The sequence below is a fragment of the Tympanuchus pallidicinctus genome, unplaced genomic scaffold, assembly GCF_026119805.1.
Source record: "Tympanuchus pallidicinctus isolate F22 unplaced genomic scaffold, pur_lepc_1.0 scaffold1, whole genome shotgun sequence".
NCBI lineage: Eukaryota > Metazoa > Chordata > Aves > Galliformes > Phasianidae > Tympanuchus > Tympanuchus pallidicinctus.
In genome coordinates, this window is record NW_026294618.1 from 57,693,296 (window position 1) to 57,713,033 (window position 19,738).

Sequence of the window (19,738 nt, forward strand, 5' to 3'; positions counted from 1 at the left end):
CACATTTAATACAGTTTTATTTGACTGTACATTCTGAGAAAGAAACACACCGAAGAAAACTTCACGTATCGCGTTTTGGTGCACCTCCAACTCCTGTCACCGCAGGACTACTTCCGATTGTCCTTTTTCCGTACTTTTGATTTCGGTGCTACAAAAAAGAAACAGGGAAAAAAGCATCAGAAGTGAATTACAAAACACGAGTGCCAGCATTGTCTGAAGTTACATTGTGGGATCAAAACAGATCCGCTAACGTGAAACCTACCATTGGGATTTTCTTGTCTGTAGAAAGCTTTCAACATCTCCACTGCGTCTTTGGCACGATAACCACCAATGCACTGTTCAAATTACAATGGTGAGAATCTGAGAATTACACAGGCCGTGTTTCACAATAGTGTCTTAAGTAAAGAATAATTGTGCTGTCTACACTGTACTGTACTGTCTGCTCTGCTAGTTTAACGTATACCTTTAACTGCTTGAAGGTCACAGAATTTCCTTTCCAGGTTCCTAATACATTTTAAAAACACGATGTTGAGGCTCAGTAGAGTTCATAATTTCCCTAGTAACTTAAAAGTTACAAGAATGTTCTCCTTTTTTTCCTCTGAACATATAGAAAAATTAAATATCACGTGCCATTGTCAACAAATGAACAACTTGCAGTTTGGACTCTACAAATTAATTCAGATGGATAGTCTGACAGAAGGATGCTTAAGACGTTAATAGTAGACTGCCAAAGAGTACTTGTCCACTGATTGAAATCCTTTCTGAGCCTTAAGCCCTTAGTGTTTATTTACAATGCTGAATTTTATTATTTTTTACATTCACTAAATCATAAAGTGTGAAAAAAACTCTTGTCAATACTCAGGTATAACACAGGATAATCTACAATTGTTTATAACTTAATAAATGTAAGGCTATAGTTAATCTCTACACATGCATATGCATGCATAGGCATTTAGGTATATAATGCCATAAACCATCTACAATTATGTATATTGTACCTTTGTTCAACACTTGCCCAACCTTTCTTAAATGAGCAAGGTGCCTGTTTCTCTCCATACACTGTTCCAGTGATTTAGTAACCTTCTTTTTCAGAAAAGCTTCCTCATGCCTAAATTAAATCTCTTCTGCTACTTTTGTAGTCCGTGTTTGTTTAGAGATTTGAACGATATGAAGTAGATCTAAGGTAATGCATTTCACCTTATTTATGTATGGACTGAGAACACAAACACGTCATACACTCACTTCCAGTGGCTGAGCTAAAAAACAATAGCCTACTACATTGCTGTTAGTCGATCTCTGTTGTGTGTTTGTACAGTCTGCACTTAAAACAATTTTTTCCTTCTCTCCCTCTGTAGAATACTGTTATTGTTCTAAGTAACGCACATATTTTAGATATACTTATTCCTTACCTTGTACCATGAGTATAATTCTTTCCTTTCCTCTCTGATAGATCCTTTTAAATAATTTATGACTGTTATCAGGCTTTCCCTCAGTTTTCTCTAAGGACTTAATTTTTTGTTTTCTTGTTAGGTCAAGTATACTTGACATCTGCTCATCTTCCACCTGGGTCCCCTTAAACTGATCCATAACATTCTCAAAGCATACTAACCAGGCCAGGCACACTATATTAGCTGAAAACAAAGGAAAACATTTTATAGCTTACTTCAAATGGTTCTCCCGTGTCTGCGATATCATCAGAGGAAATGCTCAAAACTGAGCCACAACCTCCAAATCGCTCATTTCGACAGCCATATACAACTCGTGGAATTTATGTGAACGCGTTAAGGTATGAAGTGAAATGCAGGCAGGACGTAAAGTAGCCTGATTCTCATTAAATTTTACTAAAATGTACTTGTACTTTTCGAACTAAATTAGTTTGCACTGTAATTCCTCCCTCCTAAAACCAAAATTAACTTCTGAATAATCTAAGATGCATTGCTGAAATTGTACATTCAGTGTTTCTCAGAAGATAAGCATGAATCCCAAAACATATAAAGCCATGTAACACTGTTCAAAACTCAACACTGAACTGAGATCATCCTACGTTAGGTACTAAAGTGTATTTTTATATCCTTGACAGGCTGAGGGAGCTGGGCTTGTTCACCTGGAGAAGACAAGGCTGTGGGGTGACCTCATTGCAGCCTTTCAGTACCTAGAGGGAGCCTATAACAGGAGGGGAGTCAACTCTTTGAAAGGGTTGACAGCTGTAGGACAAGGGGAAATGGTTTTAAGTTGAAGGAGGAAGATTTAGGTTGGATGTCAGGGAGAAGTTCTTTACTGCAAGAGTAGTGAGGTGCTGGAACAGGCTGCCCAGAGAGGTTGTGGATGCCTGTCCCCTGGAGGTGTTCAAGGCCAAGTTGGATGGGGCCTGGCAGCTTGGTCTAGTATTAGATATAGAGGCTGGGGGCCCTGCACGTGGCGGGGGAATTGGAGATTCATGATCCTTGAGGTCCATTCCAACCCAGGCCATTCTGTGATTCTGTGATTCTTAAGATAAATTGTTGTGATCGTTGCACCATTTCTCTTTCACTCTTGAAACTGTTGTTATTTACCATACACTAAAAGGAGGATGATACAGACTTTCATACAGTAAGGTACCTCTGTTGGCTTTGCCTGACACTATCAAACTCTTCTCTGTGGGCTTACTACGAAATCACTATCACTTTTACTTATGGTTTCCCAGCATGAATATCATGAAAGGATACTCATCAAGCGCAAGGCAGCCGCACACATGATGCAAGGCTCTACAGTTACATACAATACCGAGTGAGAAAACACTTCCTCGTGATCTTTCTTGTGTTGCTGGCACCACTCAAGGACCTCATCAATTGCCACCATTTCTGCATGTCGAGTAGCCTAGGAGATAAAAAGAAACATTTTCTTTAACTTTGGATAGATACACAGCTTCCACCATCTCACTTGTTCAGATGCAATGGAAATAGAATAGAAAGTCATAAAATCAATCTTCACTCAAGTCAAAGATACAATGGTCAATCTAATCTTATAATCTAATTTATCAATAGTGCAATTAATTTCACTTCTATGAAATATTTAAGATAATAATTTCTTGAGAAGTCTAATTCAAGCACACCACTCTGCTTGTTCAAACTGCAAAAGAAATTTCATGAGAAAATATTTTCAATTCCGTGCAGTCCCAGCTGTAGGAGAAATCTTCAACCCAGCACACACAAGATCCACAAGCTCAAACCAGTTTTTTTCTTCAACCTGTTTTTTGGTCACGCCAGCATAGCGAAAGATGAGACATGAAAACTCTACCTTGCAGTTAAAGGGAGATCCAAAGCCCACTACAACAATTCACATAGCCCACAGCTTGCTCCCAAAGACCAAGAATGCCTGCCAGGTGAATTTCTCTGGCAATAGTAAGAAACTGCTCCTACCTGGTACCTTTCCATCTCTGAGGATTTTCCTCTGTCTGCACAGAATGAATGTATTCTAAATACACATTAACTTCTGTGTATTTCTGGAATTGCTTGGCCTACAATGTACACGGAGTATTTTCAGTCTGTATGAGGTTTAATGCCGTTCAATAGTATATGCATGTACAGTCAGATTCTCATGTAATAGGCAGCAGTGTACTTTGCCAGTCAAATCTCACAGAAAAAATATCACAAAGCACTAGATACAAAAGGACTCTTCAGTTACAGAGCCTGGTACTTATTTGAATTAAGGTTGTCAGCATTCTCCTTTTTAATCTCCTTTGGAAAATGGAGGTTTTTGACCCATGAATTAGACTAAGACTTCAGCAATCCAAAGTATACTTCTACCTCTGCTAAATAAGTCTTTGTGTGATCTTAAATAACCTCCTGTCAATACACGAATTTACATTGATGTTTCAGCCTTGTGAAGATCAGTGGGGATAACTGTAAGATGCTGTAAACTATATGGCACTCACGCATCTATCGAACTGTGGTAAGTTTAATGTTGTTTTAAAATGTTTTAAAACTCCTACAGAGATTTATACTGCCTGTGCCCACACTAGCAAATAGTGCAGTGAAACAGGAGTGTATCTGCAGAGTAAGACTTGACATCAATGCAGGGGAGTTCATGCTGGATTAGTTCCAGTTTAGTTGTATGGAGTATGTCCATCAGCAGCTGGAGTGCATTAGGTATGCTCCAGCAGTGCATCTTCACGTGAAAGGAAGAGTTTGCCACCTCTGAGACACAATCCAAAGCCTGGTAAGCAGACAAGGAACTGATTCCACGAGTGCATTTGTGATCTGGACTGCCATCGTAACGAATCTACTCAGAATAAAAACATGGATCTGAATCAATATGTAGACATGACTCCTTCAGAGCTACCAGTGAAATGCTGCCATGAAGGTTCCCTTGCTGAACAAAGAGAGTGCATCAGCTGAAGTCTTCATGCACACACCTTACGAAGACATCAAACACAAAGCCCTCTTGCACACTGATCTCTCTGAACTACAGCCACTGCAACACACGAGTGTAAGCTGAGGCTATTCTAATTTTGTCCCCCTAAGATCAGGACAATACATCAATGCCACATTGGCTTTTCAACTCCTCAGCAACCCTAGCTGCAAACGTAGGCAAGTTAAAGCACAGTGTCTGTACAGACACTGACTAGATCATGTTAACTCATCAGACACAGCCATTATTTTTTTCCAAGTAAAGAAAACTACTTCTAAAAAATCATGAAAAATATGGAAAAAACAAACAGTAAATTTTGATTTACTATTTCTCATCACAAGTGGGCACCCAATGAAATTAGCAGGCAGCAAATTTCAAGCAAACAGAAGGAAGTACTCTTTCACCAAGCAAGTAATTAAATTGTGGCACTCATTGCAACAGGATGCTATGGAAGCCAACAACATAAAAGAGTTCAAAAAATGTTTAGACAGATTTGTGGCGGATATGTGCACACACAGCCATCAGCAGCAATGATCCAGACACAGTCTTGGGCTCTGGAAGTTGCTCCCAAAGCTGTTCACTTCCAGAAGAGGAAAGGACATGCAAGGGAAAGGGTTCCCCTTGTCTTTTCTCAATTCTCGTGTTTCTTCCTGAAAGCCTCTTATAACGGTCATTCTTAAAGACAAGATATTGGAGAAAAAAATCCTGACCTTATAGATCTGTCTTTAGGTTTTAAATTGAGCTATGCCTAGATAGTATTTTAACAACACGCTCTGTGTAAAGTAACATGTGAAAAAAGACAACTTTCATTTTGATTCGCCAACTCAGTTTTTAATTTTGTTGTTGTGAAGTCAAGATAACAAAAGCAATTAAATGTAGAAACGGGAAAACTATCAGAGAGTGGCAGATGGTATTTCAAGGAGGAACTATTTTAAGCTGATGTCACCAGGTAAAAAGCCTTGAGATATTAAAAGAGTACCCCAAGCAAAGCCAAATGTTTTTACAGACAAATAAAGATACCATCAGCACCCTGAAAAGCTTACCTTCTAGAACTCTGACAAGAACTAACAAGTGAGAGCAAAGGAGGCCAGTGTTCAAAGTTCTGTCTTGTCTTGCTGCTTCATTAGTAGTTTAAGAACGTAAGCAGTGTTTCAATTCCAATTATCACATACTGTATGTGCAAGATGCCGTGAGCAAAGACACGTGCTACAATGACCCAACAGGAGATAACAAAGATGAGGAGTCTGCAAGTATCAACAAATGACATAAAGGAAAGAACACTTTAGTGGGAAGCATATGATTGCATCACAAATGAAAATAAAGATGCTAAAAAAATAGTTCAGGTTGGGAAGGGTCATACAGATTAAAAAGAAGAAATTGTAAGGTTGGTCTGAGGCAAGACTGTGAATAAGCAAGCAAACATGGGAGAAGCCAGAGGGAACACAGTGCTGGCACCAGCATGTGAACTTATTGCCAGGCTGTTGAAAACTAGTGTCTTACACAGACGTTTGTTGCACTATTGCCCAATGAATGCAAGTAATGACACATCTAATAATTTTGAAATGGTGATGCCACAGCCATGCTCCTAAATAAATAAAATAATAAAAACACATAAAAACATCATCCAGTATCAACACTTTCCAGAAGAATATTATGATCAGGAATTCTGAAAATTACTCACACAGAGTAAGAAGCAGCATCTCAGATGTTTGTGTGTTTTGCAATGGACACACTGGGCAGAAACAGAGTATGCAGAGTAACAAGAGACAGACTGAAAAAATCTGAAAGCTTTTAGCAACTACATTTTTTGGACAAGATGAGCAGATTAGGAACAGGATAAAAGAAGATGTAAAGAAGACACTGCTTGCACCTAACTGCAGTCCCTTAGAACAGAGGAAGGACTTACACAAGGAGAAAACAGGGAATTTATTTGACATAAAGCCTCGTGGTGATTTGATTCCTAAGAAGGAAAGAATTGTAGGGAAGGACTGCAGACTGAAATGAATACAATAGTAAGCAAAGAAGAGAAATTACACTGGAAAGATAAATACCTGCTCTGAGAAAACCTATCAGCAATGATGCTCAAGGATCATTTTTCTTTCTTTCTTTTTTTTTTTTTTTTTTTCCAGTTGGGACATGGGCATTAGTTGGAGAAATACCTATATAATGTAAGCTACACAAGCTACCAACATGTGATGAGAGATGTGATAAAAATAAACAGGGTCAGAGTATCACTCAAGAAGCGGATGGTTTTAGGGACAGCAGTAGGGAGAAAAAGAACACAAAGTATAGCAAAACAGTATTAAAGACAAAGGCAGCTCCAGACAAAATGGACAAATTTTTTTCCAGGAAGAGTGGGAAATACTGCTGCTATCAATCGAGACTTAATAGAAAGTCCATCTGGAATAAAACATATTCTGGTTAACCAAATTCATGATCAAAGCTGGAATGGATGTACAGGAGAAGAATAAGAATGAATGCAAACACACAGACAGTCTTTTGAGAGGCTTGGGGAAAAGAAGGGAAAACAAAACCCCAAAGAAGGTATGACTTTAAATACATCCAAGCTGCGTAAATCAAAGAACACTGTTTCAAGCTTAAAGAGAGTAGATTTAAGTTGGATACAAGGAAAAAGTCTTTTACAGTGTGGGTGGTGAGGCACTTGAAGAGGCTGCCCAAAGAGGTGATGGATGCCCTGTCTCTGGGGACATTCAAGGCCAGGCTGGATCAGACCCTGGGCAACCCAATATAGCTGTGGTGTCCCTGTTCGTTGCAGAGGAGTTGGACCGGATGACTTTTAAAGTCCTGTACTGAGGACCCCACACATGGACACAGTACTCCAGGTGAGGCTTAACCAACTCAAAAGATTCATTTTCACTTTTTATTACACCTGAGATTAGATGCATCAACTACGAATTACAGCCAGATCCTGCACTCAGATACACTTACACATATCTTCCAAGATCCCTGTTGATTTTAATGGGCCTCTTAGCATGTATAAGACCTAAGATTAGGGCTAAAATTGCAAGCATCAGGTCTGAAGTTCAAAGGCACATTTTTAGAGGTAATCACTTTGCCAAAGAAATGATTTCTGTAAATGAGACGTGGGGTTTTGTTAGTTATCCACTTTCCCTAGTCCTTGTCTTCTCCCTCACCTTCCAAGCTGAGACTTTTATTCATTTACGGATTCTCTCTGTTAGTGCGGAGGTGCTTAGCTGGACGAGGACCAAGCGATCCTATGATCCTGTCAGTAGGAACCGGAAGGCCCGGCAGCCGTCCGTCTCCCCAAGCGCCCGCCAAGCTGCCCAGGCCCGCTCACGTCCCGTCTGAAAAGCGACCCATGGCAGAACCGCGGTGCCGTCAGCCGCTCCCCGCCTTCGCTCCCCGACCCCCGCCGAGCGCGCAGACCGCGGCGCCCCGCCTCACTCACTCACTCACTCACTCACTCACTCACTCACTCACTCACGTTCTTGGTCTCGTTCACCTCGTTCCTGCCCTTCCCGATCGCCGCGCCGTCGTACACCAGCAGGCAGCCGACGGGCACCTCCCCGGCTTCCAGCGCCTCCTGAGCCTGCGGACGGACACGGCGCGGGGCAGCGTTAGTGCGAGGACGCGGGACGGCCCAGCCCCGCCGCGCGGCCGTCCCGGCTTCCCGCCGTGCTGACCATGAGGAAGGCCCGCTCCATCCACGCTGCCTCGTCCTCCTCCATGGCGGCCCGACAGAGCGCGGGCGCTGTTTCCGGGGGGCCGCGCGGGGAGGCACCGCGGGCGGGGCCGCCGAGGGCTCCGCCGGGGGCCGCTGCCACCGCCCCTTCCGCCGACGCAGGGAGGCGAGGGGCGGCCGTGTCGGGCGCGCAGGATGCTCCGGTCGCTCTGGAGTTTCCTCAAGCGGCACAAGAAGAAATGCCTCGTCCTCGGCACCTTCCTCGGCGGTGAGTGCCCGCGGCGCGGCCGAAGGGGCTCCGTGGCTGCGGGGGGAGCCGCGGCCCTCCGTTCTCGGGGACCCTCCGCTCCCCGAGTGCCGCCCGGCCGGCCCGGGCCCCAGCTCGCGGGGTAGCGGTGGAGGAGGGGTTGTGAGAGCGGCTGTCGGAGCCGTTCTTCTTCCCTCAGAGCTCCGTCTAAGCCACGGGGGCACGGTCTGGTAGGCTCCTCTTTGGAGTTATTACGAGATTAGTTCGAGTGGGATTAGATTTAAAGGAACGCCTCGGACCTGTCTCTCTCTGGCGATAAAACGCCACGCTGTGTTTTCTCTGCGGAGGTGAGGTGTTTCTCAAACGATGCGGCCAAGTCTTTGCACGCTCAGTCGTCAGATCTGCATGTATTTTATGCAAATGGCACAGAATTAAAGATCGCAGAGTTGCTAAGGAGCCTTTGATTTGTTTGTGCCCACAGGAACTTGTTTGAGCAGTTCAGTGTTCTGAAGGCTGTAAGGTTTCTGCAGTGCATTTGGTGTCTCTCTCTTTGTTGCTTTTGATTCAGGTGAGGCCTTCTGGGGGGGTGCAGTGGATATACTTGTGGCCTCTACACCCTTCCAGCACGGATTCCTTCTGTATTTTTCCTAAGGGTTCTGATGGGTGCATGATATTCGGTTAGCTGGTGTTCACGGTCAAACCGCTTTGCCCCTTCCCTGCAGGCTTTCTGCCTTCACAAGCACAAAAGAAGGTTATGTTTACCTGTTTGAGCCTCCACGCTAGCAGCCCACCATGCTAAATTAACAAGGCTTACTTTAACGTGCCAAACTGTAATCTGCCAGCTGTTCCCCCTCACCTCCCACTGTCCTTGTGAGAGTGGCAGGCAGACAAATGGGAATAGAGAAAGCATGGGTTCTCCAGCCTCAGCTGGAAGTGTGGATTGATGTCTGACTGGGAAAGCAGGTACGGTAGAGCTGATGGCTCTCAGTAGTCCTGCCACCCTGAAATCCTGAGTTCATTACCTGTAAGTGGCCCTTTGCCAGCCTGAAAACCATCCTGGCATCACCAAACTTGCAGCTTTTTCCTGACGGTTGGTACTGTTCATGTAGCACCACTTTCACTGAAATGCTGTTGACTGGATGAAGTATATTTTAAAAAAAAGCAACTAACTAACTAAAAATCAGGGACAAAATCAAAGTCATTTAAAGTGCTGCCAGACCTAAGGAAAAAAAAAAAAGACAAAAAAACAAAGTTGTTGTGCTTCTGAAAAATCAGCTTATCTGCTGATGTAATGTCAGAGACTGTAATTTCTGGTGTGTTTTTCTTAAGAGCTGTAGTTGCACTTGCTGGGAAGGCAGAAGTTACAAGGGAAAACAGAGCATCACAAAAGCCTAAGGATTTTAAGTCTTTGGCTCATGAGCAGAGTGCTATATTTAATTATTCATTAGACAGTACAGAAGAGTCCCTGCATTATTACTGGTGCAATGTTTTATCAGTGAGTTACTGAAGAACCATGAGTTGGTACTCATGCCTCTGCTTACTGAGACAAATTCCTTGTGTGTTATTGGTGGGTAACATTCCTAATGCAATTTTTGTGAATCCCTATGCTCTGTCTCATAAGCAGAAAAATCTTTTGCAAAACTCACGAGATAAGTGCTCAAATTGATAGAAAAGCAACTGAAATAGGTGGATTTTTCCCTTTTATTGAGAGCACCTGAACTTAGGAAAGACCACCACATAGGAACCCATTCTTCAAGGGTCTGTTCTTTTAGCAATATAAAGTAAATTGACTTCACAGAATCACCAAGGTTGGAAAAGACCTTCAAGATCCTCCAGTCATCCACCTATCACCAATAGTACTCGCTAAACCATGTCCTTCAACACAAAATCCAAACGTTCCTTGAACACCTCCAGGGTCGGTGACTCCACCGCCTCCCTGCGCAGCCCATTGCAGTGTCTGATACTCTTTCAGAAAAGTAGTATTTCCTAACGTCCAGCCTGAATCTCCCCTGGCACAGCTTGAAGCCATTTCCTCTAGTCCTAGACTTAAATCTCTTGAAGTAAGCAAAGTGTAGGGTTCAACGTTCAAACCCATGAGAAGTGTTATTTTGTATCCATTTGTTCTTACTGGACAAGTGGATTTAAACTGGCTCTTATCTCAATGCTCAGCATTCAGTGCAGATTGCGTTGGATATTACAAAATGCTTCACTGTTGTCATTATCTCAGTGTTGTAGAAGAGCAAGTGCAGGATGTGTTTGAAATGTGCAGTTCTGATTTCAACAGTGAATTAATTGTTACTCAATTTCATCTGTTGCAACCTTCAGCTTGCAGGAAGAGCGTTTTGGTTCAGAAGTCTGTCTTCTTACCTGGGATGGTTGTGTTGGTTTGCGAGTGAGAGCAAAGGCATTTGGTGAGTTCTGATAGGAGTTTGTGGTGCCAACAGAGTAAGGCTTTGGAGCTTTCCTATTTTGAAGGTACTTTTTAAGCGTAACAGAATGATTGTTTGTCAGCTGATGTGTGGTTTACTTGTATGTAAGAGCAAATCACGACGCATGCAGCTATTGATGTTCTGGAAGAATGCAGACTTGTGTATGTCAGCACCATTTCTACATAACGAAATTCTTGAAGGTATTTTTTTAAATTATTTTTTGAGGGAAGTATGACAGCGGGGTAAAGATCACATAGACTTGTAAGGAGATTTCCTGAAACTTGATGCCTCCTAGTTACTGGTTGCACTTGTGAAGAAAGAATCATAGAACGGCATGGGTTGAAAAAGACCACAAATGATCATCGAGTTTCAACCCCCTGCTATGTGCAGGGTAGCCAACCACTAAACCAGGCTGCCCAGAGCCACATCCAGCCTGGAGGGGAAAAAGGAAAAAGCTTAGGGAGAAAGTCATTACTTAGGTGTGATGGGAGAAATCTCCAACTGGTCTGAAATCACTGTCATGAATGTGTAAGAGCCTGTGGATTTTGTAAGCTATTTCCATTACTTCTGTCTAGGTGGGAAGAAACTATACAGCAGTGATAAACTGGAGCATGTTTCTCTCAATTCTCTGATAAATTGCTTCCACAGGAGACAGATATTATAGACCCAAACGTCGCATGTGTTGTAGGTCAGCCAATGTGTGTGTTTCACTTTGTAGACCGGTTACAGAGCAATGGGAAATGTAGTTCAAGATCCTTGCTGATGTTCCTATACCTGAGTGCACCGGTGTCAGTGGCTGTAATCCTTCCTTGCACCACTAATCTGCTTCTCTGAACCTGTGGGCTTCAGAAATACTGAACCACATTATTGAAGGTGGAGATGGTTTCCATAGAAATTATCCTTTGAGCAGTCTCATTATTGCTGAATTTTCTTCATTCCTGCTTTTGTACGGGACACATGGGAAAGGTAATGTATGAAAATCTGTCTGTACAACTGTTAGCTAATTAGATATGAGCAAATGCTGCCACTGCCACTTACTGCTGACCTCCTGTCTCCTACTGAGAAGTAAAATGGAGATATTTTAGCTGTTGTAAAAAGTTGACGTTTCCTTTGCTTGTTCTTAACAACAGAAGTCTTCAAAACATCGATTTCATTTCTTACAATTACCTGAGCTGATGTTGGCTTTATGGCAGTTGTTAGGATGTGACTTGCTCTGGTCCTGCTCCCAGCTCTTCTCTGCATCTATACAGATACAGCATTTCTAAAGCAAAACGTGAGCACACATGCAACTCCCAGGCAGGCAGCTCCTTGAAATACCCCTCAATCAGGAAATGTGCATGCAGCAGTAACTCGTGTAAGTGTTTGTCTTCATAAAGCTGCAAGAGCAGGACTGGAATTCCCTGAGCACAGCATCAAGTCCTGCAAACAACTTGAGGCATTTAGGAGAGCAGTTGGTATCCATGCATTGCTCACATGCGAAACCATTTTTTTGTTCATTGTTTCTGCTTAAGCTCTGTGGATGATGCAGTTTTTGCCTCAGCTAACTTTTTATGCATCACATTCTTAAAGGCAAAGCTGGAGTGCACAGTATCAGTTAGTGGTGGGTCAAAGTTGCACCTTTGTTCGGAGGAGGAGGGAGGAAATTGAACTCCTAATGTGTTGCCTCACTCAATTGCATTGAAAGCTGGATGACTTTGGACCCTCGTGAGACAGGTGGCAGTTTACTGCAGAGTGCCCAACTGTTAGGCAATTGGTGCCCTCCATCTTACTTACAAAGGTGTTGCTCCTGCTTATTACTAAGGGGCCTGCGCATGGTTCTTGTTGTTTCCTTCTTACTGTCTGGTGCCTGCCATGCCACGTGCGGGAAGAGCCTTTTTTTAAACGTGGGTGATATTTCTGTCACAAAACCTGGAGTTAAATGGCTTATTTGGGGAGGAGGGGGAATGAACCAAAGCTTGTCTTTTGGACATATGGTTCTGTCTGAATGCAACATATGTGGCGGAATTAAATATGGTTGGAAGAATCTTGTGTTCAAAAACTATTTGTTTAGAATAAACAAATCAATTGCTGCTGTTGCAGTAGGCTGTGAAAATCAGCACCCTGAAGTTTGTGTTCTAAATACATATTCTTGACAGGAATTGATTGTGTTTAGAAGCAAAATTATTGTTATTTATGAAGTCTCATTTTGGTGAAGAGTTTACAGTGGTAAAACTGCACTTTACATTGAGGAAGCTGTAGCATTGAAGTTTGCATCTGATGGGGTGATTCGTGACAAGTGCTGGCTGAGTCTGCCAGAAGGTTGAAGCAGGAGAGCTCGACTTTCACTTGTTTCCTAAAAGGCTCATAAGATAAAAAAAAATGGAAGTGATCAAGATTGTTCCAAACTGGTCGGGTTTGCAATTGCAGATTGGGAAACGTGCTGCCAATATGAATTGAATAACTTTTTTCTTTTCTTTTCTTTTCTTTTTGTGACCATAAATATTAGGGCACAAAGTTGACAAACCTTTTGAAATAGTGATGGTAGTTTTGTAGAATATACTGAGATGTTTTAATGACCAAAAAATGGACCTGAATTCAAAATTGGAGTAGTGCTGTTGTTTGCTAATTACTATTAAAATACTTGAGACCCACATATCTTCTCTCAAATCATTTCATACCCTTACGGTTTTAAGCCAATGAAAGGAGCTGAAAGGGGCTGTGCTCACATTTTAAAAGCAGTTTGTAATCTGAAAATCTCTCTGTAGGGGTCTATTTGCTGGGGAAATATGGGCAGAAGAAAATCAGAGAAATCCAGGAACGAGAGGCAGCTGAATACATCGCCCAAGCACGAAGGCAGTATCATTTTGAGAGTAATCAGAGGACATGCAATATGACAGGTAAGATAAGAAAATAGTTTATGTTCCTGAGAAGTGGAATTATTTGGGGATTTATAACAGTAAGAAAGGAAGGCGAATTCAAAGTCTTAACTAAGTAGTAGTGTGTAAATTATAATCATCTTATGACTTCTGACTAAATTGGAGGAACAGAGGATTGAAGAGATTTCAAGGGGTCATTGTAATCCTTGGTTTGTGTGTACTCATCTATTATGTAATGCGTGATTTATCAGTTCAAGACCCTTTTTTGTGTTGCCCTCAACTCCATGTCACGTGGATGTGTGAAGCAGCACCCAGAATTTACTGCAGGATTAATTCCTTTATTCATTGTAGCACATGGCTAGTAAACCACACAGAGATCTCAGAGGGTAATTGTGATTTGCAAATATATTCTATTCCCTACAGTTAATTCCCTACACTTGAACAACTGAAAGGTATCAAAAGTGGTAGTGATTTTATTCTAGCATTTATCTCTGCATTTGGGAGGACGTGAGTCTGAACACAAACCTTACAAAACTATTTCTGCAACACGAATTGGGCAGTGCTTTCTTTTCCTCTTGAACTTTGTAGCGGTTTATGAAGTGACTGCAAATGGTTTCTGTGCACTTTGTTTACTCTGGAGCAATTTGTGTTTCTTTATTATCTTTTTCCATTTGGTATTGACTGCTGGTATTGACTACTGCAAGGACTAAGCCTTTATTTGCCATTAATTATACAAAGTATGTTCTGTACGGCAGCATGCATTTTTGCCAAGAGTTTTTCATGTTTTGTGGCGTTGATCATGTTCTGCGAGTGCTTTTGTTTACCACTTCTTGTTCCCATTGTAAAGTGGTAGACTAGAACTTGGATGTTTTGGAAATCAGGCATTTTCTTCCACCAGCTTTCCTTTGATTTAAAATGTACCTTTCCTTTGTTCTCTTACTGTGGGGGGTGGAGGAAACAAAAACAAGCAGAAAACACTCAGATTTGTTCTTCCTACTTGGGGAAATACAACAGTGTGGATGAAAATCCACTGATTACTCTTCTGGGGAGTTGAAGGTGCGTATACACAGATACTGCAGGATGTGAGCATATCTCTGCAGGCAGAGTCAGGAATAGCCATGTAGCCATGTAAGGGCAGCATTCTACCCAAGCTGGAAGGAGGTGTGCAGGACAATTGCAGGAGTTCCTAGGTTGCTTGTCCTCCCAGCTTTGTATGTAGAGTAAACAGGACCAATACAGTATAGCAGCTGTCGAGTAAGTGTGGGGTATGGATTAATGGTGCTTTTTGTATGTTGAAAAATAATTTTGGTTTACATTTTTGTTTTTTTTCTTTCAATTACAGTGCTGTCAATGCTCCCTACATTGAGGGATGCCTTAATGCATCAGTTAAATTCTGAGAGTCTCACATCTCTTCTTAAAAATAGGTAAGATTACTTCATTGTGTTGAAGATAACTTGTTTTGATATCTTTTTTTTTTTCTCAAATGATGTATTTATAATGTAGAGAGTGTGCAGGATTTCTATTCTGCATCCTGTTGAATAACTAGTCTTAAGGCATTTTGAAATCACTATATAAATATTTTGTCATGTTAGATGTAGTTTGATAGGTAGGTATAGCATTCTCCAAACTTTACAGGAGATAGTTATCACTTTCAGATGTTTCAGTGAGAGCCATGATTTTTGTTAAAATGCTCTATTTAAGGGAAGATTAGATCCTATAAGTACTTTGTCTTAAATAGACTATCTTAACTATGTTGTTTTTAGTTGGGAAAATGTTTATGTAATCTTATAGAGATCAGATATGATTGGTAGTAGAAGGTATCTGAAATGATGTTACAAATGGAAGTGAGTTATCAGAAGTTAAAGAGGCATGTCATGCTTTAAGACAAATGTCTCCATGTCAGAAAACACCTTTGTTTTCATTAGAACTGTAAGAACAAGTGGCATATTAAATAAAGTGTGTAGTAGCATGCCTTAAAAGCTGCTTGGCATTGAGGAAGGAGTAAAAGTGTTACTGTAGGCTGTTAATATAGGATTTCTGACTCCCCCAAGGTTACCTTTCCTGTTTAGCTCCTGCTAACTTATTTATATAGCTGTAACTTCAACTGTCCAGCATTTAATAAATTGGCAATCCCATCATTGACTTTTTTTCCAGTCAAATACTCTCCCAAGAACCTGACAGAATGTGATACTTGGAATGGGAATTATGCTTAAATAATGGCTTTGAAATATGTGATGTGAGAACCTGGGTACTGTAGTTGAGTGATAGTGAACCCAAATGAGAAGTAACTGGAAAAAGTTAGTTTGTATGGAATATTTAATGTACTTCCCATAGTTCTACTTAATGAAAATTAACCTGAATGAATAAGGGATGTTGTGGATGACCAGATTTGTCTTCTGGACTATAGTCTCTTATTCCATGTCCAAAACAAGTAGTGGCCTTGTTTGTTCTCTGTAGCATGCGTTCTTTGATCAGAATGTAGCCAGTGTCACCAATTTGTTGAAGTATTTGGAGCAGTTTATGGATACAGAAGCAGACTTCTGAATTCCAATAATCCCAGCAGAAATGGTGATGGGACTTCTGCATAACTTCTGTTATGTATTTCTGAGAACAAACAAACGTGTGTGTGTGTGTATGTTTAAAATATTGGCTACATGCAGCTGAGACCATGAATATCCTTGGATACTCTAATTTGGAATGTATTTTACAATAGAGTTTGTGGTTCCGTTTTTGACTTACGCGGAGGAAGTTCTAAATAGATGCTTGAACTTTTTGAAGGGTAGAGAAGGGGCTGGGAGGGACAGATCATGAAATGAGGCTGCAGAGCAGGCTTTAAAGACAGCCTTTCAAGAAGCTTTGCATTCAGGTGCTGTACGCAAAGGTATAGATTTGTTTTCTTTCCACTTTGATTTTGGAAGATTAATCACATGGCTCTGGACCCTTCCAGTGTCACTCTTGTTGCCTATGCAAGAGTAGATCCAGAAATATTCATCTTTAGCATCTGTAAATAAACGGTCTTTTTCTTTCATCATCTGTGAGAAATCCTTTAACTTAAAATCCTTTCAGTTCCTTAAATTTAAAACCTTTTTACATTATTTTAGTAATCTGGGGAGGATAGGAACAGATTGGGAGTATAAGCAGTATAAGAGACTGACTTCTTCAGCCTTCCAGGCAAACTTTTTAAAAGTGAGCACCACACAAGGTTATCAGTGCTCTTGTTCTGTCCTACCTTTCTCAAATCAGTGAGATTGAATGAGGTGGGGAAAGTAGTTGCTGCTGTGGTCTTGCAGATGTTGCATATCTCCCATGTACCCATTACAAACTTTATTCCAAAACTGTGTTTATGTTTGTATTACTATCTGCATCGCTTCTGCTTTTCTAAGTAAAGAAATGCGAAATAAAAATTGAATAGTAGGTGAAGACTGAAAAATCTATTTCCATTAAGCCACTGTTGGGCTTAATGCTTGCAGTCTTAAGCTGTTAACTGATTGTTGCCTTATGTTGTGAGAAAAGACTTTGTAAAAAAAAAAAAAAAAAGTATTTTTTTTACTGTAAAATACAAATGCATTTGGCTCATGTTGGTGTGCTGTCCTGTCTTCTGTTGGCATAGAAAGTGTATTGCTTATAAGTAAGGCTTTTTGTATTGAGGCTTGTCATGTGTTTCACCTACAGAAATATTACTGTCTCTTTTTGAAGTCTTTGGCTTTTGAATGAGTTAAAGCTGTTGATTTTGCTTGTAAAAAGTGAAGTGCTATGGATTCTTCTCTCCTTTTTTTTTTCTTTTTTAAATATCCTTCTTTCTGGAGTTGCAGATTTAATAGTTTATAATTGTGTGCATTACTTAATGGCAGTGAGCTGAAAAATTATCTGTGATTGATAAAATGGTCAAACTAATGCTAAAGTACACGTGTTTCAGAAAGATAAAAGCATCGCTTAATGGTTAACTGAGCCTGTGAAAAGTCTATATATTTTATTAACTAGATTACTGTAAAATCTAAGAACAGGTTGGCCTGCACTGTGTGCGCTAAATATTTAAGTGTTACTTCTGATCCCAAGCAATTACCAAATGTTTCTCTAAGTTACTTCTGCGAATTGATTCCTCCACCATGAGATACTGTAGACATTACTTACTGATACTGATCCACGTGAGAGAAGGGCTGAATAAAACTCTTGGGTGGTTAGCTTGCTCTTACGTCTGCTATTGCATTGCTAAAATCATGTCTCTTTACTAGTCCTAAATATGCCATAGGTCTTAGTTAGATGCATTTATGCATGCAGGCAGGGAAAATAGGCAAGTTGAATCTGAGCCAGCAGCGTGCCCTGGCAGGCCAAGGGGCGGCCATAGCCTGGTGCAGCAGGGCCAGTACTGCTGCTGAGTGATGGTGAGGGGTGTCCTGCACTGCTTTGCACAGTATGGCTTCACCTCCAGCACTGGGTGCAGGTTTGGGTGCCGCAGTATGAGGACATCAAGCTATCAGAGCATCCACGGGAGGGCTACAAAGATAGTAGAGGGTCTGGAGGGCCAGGTGTATGAGGAGCGGCTGAGCTCCCTTGGTTGGCTCAGCCCAGAGCAGAGGAGCTGAGCGGAGCCCTCATGGCAGCTGCAGCTCCTCACAGGGAGCAGAGGGGCAGCGCTGAGCCCTGCTCTCCGTGACAGCCACAGGGCCCGAGGGAACAGCATGGAGCTGTCAGGGGAGGGATAGGCTGGGTGTCAGGAAAAGCTTCTTCACCAAAGAGTGGTGGGCATGCAACAGGCTGCCCAGGGCAGTGGGCAAGGCCCCAAGTTTGGATAATCCTGTGTAGAGCCAGGGGTTGGACTCAGTAATCCTTGTGGGTCCGTTATAGGTTGGGTATTCTGTAATTCTGTACCGTCTGTCTGCAGAGCAGATTTATCTTAGAAATCAGACAGACCAAAAGGTAAATACATTTCAGTGGAAGAAAAACCCTTGAGTTTACAGCATTTATGTGGGTACACTACTTTTCCACATATGGTCACAATCGCTTTGTTTTTAGATAACCTAGTCAGTATTTTAAAACCAAGTCAAACAGTGGTAAATCTCCTAAGCAAGGAGGATAGAAATTCTGATCCTTTGCTTATTATGCACAGGTGGGTACAGAAAGCCCTACTGAACTGAGGTCTATGTTAAATATATGCACAGTCAAGGTCCTCGGAAGAACTACTTTGTGTACAATCCATGTTTTTTTTCTGACTGCTTAGTATAGGAACTCAAAATTGATGGTATAAATGTAATTGACATCAATAAATACTGTATTTAAACATTTGAATTTGGGTATCTTTTCTCTGACTTCATGCATTGCTTATATACTGTTTTCTTGAATGAAGTAAATCACTGTAGAGGTAAATCTGATGTAAGTAATTATAATAGTTAAATGAATTTGCCTTGGAACACTGCCGTTTTATTTAATGTGTTTATTAATGTCCAAGGAAAATATACAGTGCTTGATAGTTCAATTTATTTTTTTCAATTATTATTATTATTATTATTGTTATTGTTATTATTACATTAATTATAATAAATTTTTTCAATTTATTTTTTTTCCCCACAGGCCAGCAAACAAGTTAGAAATATGGGAGGATTTAAAGATAATAAGTAAGTGTAAATGAATGATTCCATCTATCTAATATTTAGTATAAATTTTAAAATGATACCGTTCAAAGTGCACACTTCACACTAGAATAAGTTGTTTCAGTAGGTAATAAGATAGTGTGACGTGATATTGAGCAAGCTTCTCATACGCTCTCTCACAAAATTTCCTTATTAAGGACTTTTTCATATTACCCATGGAAGGCAGATGCTCAAAAACCAATGTGAAGGATTTTATTGGCCATCGTATGTTATCCTGCTCAACAAAACTTTGTGAGGACTTTCTGTACAACCACAGAAAAATCAGTCTAGTTTTTCACAAAGTTCAATTCTGAACATAGCAGAAAACATCTCTCAGTAATGTACTCCAGCCCTTGCACAGCCAACAGGTTTCTCTTTTCAAGCCTGTTTGAGGTCACCATCACAGCAGAAGTCATGTGAACCCTTTGGTTCATCATTTTATATATTGGTTGGTGCAAGCAGTGAAAGGGAAGTCAGATAACTATGTAGTGAAAAATCACTAGACTTTTAAATATTATTATTATTTA

At 41.0% G+C, this 19,738-nt stretch overlaps 2 protein-coding genes across 5 annotated transcripts in view; one reads left to right on the forward strand and one right to left on the reverse strand.

The window, feature by feature from the left end:
- ADAT2 (adenosine deaminase tRNA specific 2) lies at positions 1-8,187 on the reverse strand. Of its 3 annotated transcripts, none has more exons than XM_052679588.1 (6): positions 8,055-8,186; positions 7,874-7,960; positions 2,706-2,856; positions 1,664-1,770; positions 263-335; positions 1-148 (listed from the first exon to the last, which is right to left on the reverse strand). In XM_052679588.1, exons 1-6 carry the CDS (start codon positions 8,097-8,099, stop codon positions 108-110), a joined length of 504 nt encoding a protein of 167 aa, XP_052535548.1. In that variant the 5' UTR covers positions 8,100-8,186; the 3' UTR covers positions 1-107. The 3 variants fall into 3 exon arrangements, with proteins under 3 accessions (XP_052535548.1, XP_052535539.1, XP_052535557.1); XM_052679579.1 differs by having other exon boundaries at positions 7,856-7,960; XM_052679597.1 differs by lacking the exon at positions 263-335 and having other exon boundaries at positions 7,856-7,960; positions 8,055-8,187.
- PEX3 (peroxisomal biogenesis factor 3) overlaps positions 8,186-19,738 on the forward strand; it is an 18,105-nt gene continuing 6,552 nt past the window's right edge. Inside the window, exons 1-5 of one of the 2 annotated variants that reach the window (XM_052679550.1) lie at positions 8,211-8,321; positions 8,782-8,868; positions 13,474-13,605; positions 14,927-15,008; positions 19,153-19,196. In XM_052679550.1, the coding sequence (XP_052535510.1) occupies positions 13,599-13,605; positions 14,927-15,008; positions 19,153-19,196 (133 nt within the window). In that variant the 5' untranslated portion in view covers positions 8,211-8,321; positions 8,782-8,868; positions 13,474-13,598. Of the gene's footprint in view, positions 8,322-8,781; positions 8,869-13,473; positions 13,606-14,926; positions 15,009-19,152; positions 19,197-19,738 lie in introns of both variants that reach the window. The other variant, XM_052679540.1, reaches the window with a different exon arrangement.